Source organism: Sinocyclocheilus rhinocerous, unplaced genomic scaffold, assembly GCF_001515625.1.
Source record: "Sinocyclocheilus rhinocerous isolate Xijiao unplaced genomic scaffold, SAMN03320098_v1.1 scaffold1316, whole genome shotgun sequence".
NCBI lineage: Eukaryota > Metazoa > Chordata > Actinopteri > Cypriniformes > Cyprinidae > Sinocyclocheilus > Sinocyclocheilus rhinocerous.
Genome location: NW_015646346.1, coordinates 16,915 through 18,703, shown reverse-complemented (window position 1 = coordinate 18,703; position 1,789 = coordinate 16,915). Strand labels below are relative to the sequence as shown.

The 1,789-nt window shown below is 38.1% G+C and overlaps 1 protein-coding gene across 2 annotated transcripts in view; it reads right to left on the bottom strand.

Annotated features, from left to right (window-relative positions):
* LOC107707346 (uncharacterized) overlaps nt 1-1,481 on the bottom strand; it is a 22,073-nt gene extending 20,592 nt beyond the window's left edge. For both annotated transcript variants that reach the window (XR_001636242.1, XM_016511339.1), the window contains exon 1: nt 1,326-1,481. Coding sequence is in view for 1 of the 2 variants with exons in the window: in XM_016511339.1 (XP_016366825.1) it covers nt 1,326-1,368 (43 nt within the window). In the remaining variant the exon portion in view is untranslated. The remainder of the gene's footprint in view (nt 1-1,325) is intronic.
* Between the last annotated feature and the right edge of the window lie 308 nt (nt 1,482-1,789).

The window sequence follows — 1,789 nt, the reverse complement described above, 5'->3', positions numbered from 1 at the left end:
ACATCTCTCCTTCCTCAGAAAGAGAGCGAGCCCAGAGCGCAACTTACTCACAAACACAGATATCACGGATACAACAATAGATAAAGGCCACAAAGCGGTCTTCCTACCTGTTTCCTCGTGAGTCTGTGTAAAACGCATCCATACATACCGGAAAACTCATTGTGTCCGCCTCAAAGGAGTAAACTGCTCTATATAAATAGATGGCTTAGAACACAAGAATCTCTTTCTGACAGGCAACAGATGATTCGCTTCCTGAAGGAATTAAAATCTGATTAAATAGCACGCAGCACGCATATATGAGCATACGTGATGTATGCTTGGGGCGGTGCTAAGCGCTATTGGCCAGTAAATTGGCTTGATGGTATAATAAGGGCTTCAGACATTCATCACACCGGAGGTGTTCCCATAGCGATGACGTCATTGCAGCATTGAAGTGAACCTATGAGAGGGAACTGGGAATTTCACATTTCCGGTTGAAACTTTGGTCACCAGATTACATTATTTACGTGCAGTCACGTAATTTTGTTAGCTGGGAAGGCAAGCATTTCAGTTTAATGTACCTTTAACTCACTTTCACGATGCTTGCATAAACGTAATTGTCATAAGAGAAACTTGATGACAGCGCGTTTGTCTTGACGCGGATATGACGTCATGACAGACATGATATTCAGCACTAAGAACAAGCAGCGTACAGAATATGCAATTCACACTCAAGCATAGGGCGAATGGACGTTTTCAAACACGATCTTAGATTTGCATTAGATAACGTCAATTAAATGACTGGTAAACAGAAATACTCTTTTTCTCGTTTCTCCTTTGCAGCGGGCGCGACAAGACACTTCAACATGGAGACGCGTGATATGTGTATGCGTAACAAAAACGAAATGGTTAGCGCGTTAATGTTTAACAATCCCACTGTTAACATGTTCAATGCATGGAAACAGCGTAATGCCACACTCAATACTGTCAAAAACAAAGATAAATTCCTGGGTGTAGGCTTGATTACTTATGTAAAAGATATCAACGTTTAATCAAGCTAGGCATTATGAGCATCATGGCGCAGTTAAAAATACACTAATATTGCAAAATTCACTTGACCCGAGCATTAACAGGGACCCCTTTTTCAATATTTTTACCATAATGTCAAAACTGAAACTAACATATTTGTAAGTGCGACACACATCGTTGGCTTTTATCGTGTACCAGAGATTATAGCAAATAAATGTCTACAATTGTCAATCAAAACACACTATCTATACATCTCTATCGAATATAAAGTAATTATAGGTGGAAATGGAAGAGGATTTAACATTTAAATGTCTTACCATAGTAGGGCAAAATCAAAAGGCAAATTAAAAGATTCTTCATTTTCAATACTAAAATAATAATAAGAATGCTGATTGTATCAAATAAATGCAGTTTCCTTTGCAGTAATGAAGAACCTCTGCAATGCCAAGGTCAACATGGAGAAAAGGGAACCTCCCAGGGCTGCCAGGTCTGCATAATAAAACCAACCCACTGGTAATAAAACTATCCCAATCGCTTTCCATGGGAAATTGGCTATCAAAATCCCTCCAAATTTGCATTCCGAGGGGGTCAAAACCTCCTTTCAGCAGAAAGAGGAGGGAAAAAAGTTTTTAACATGATAACATGATGATAACATGAAAACCGTGGACTTGGCAACAATGGAACCTCCTTAAGAAACTTTGAGTGTAATAAAAAAAATGTTGAATGAATAAATCAAACAATCAATAAAATAAAATAAAAACATTAATTTATAGTAGAATTT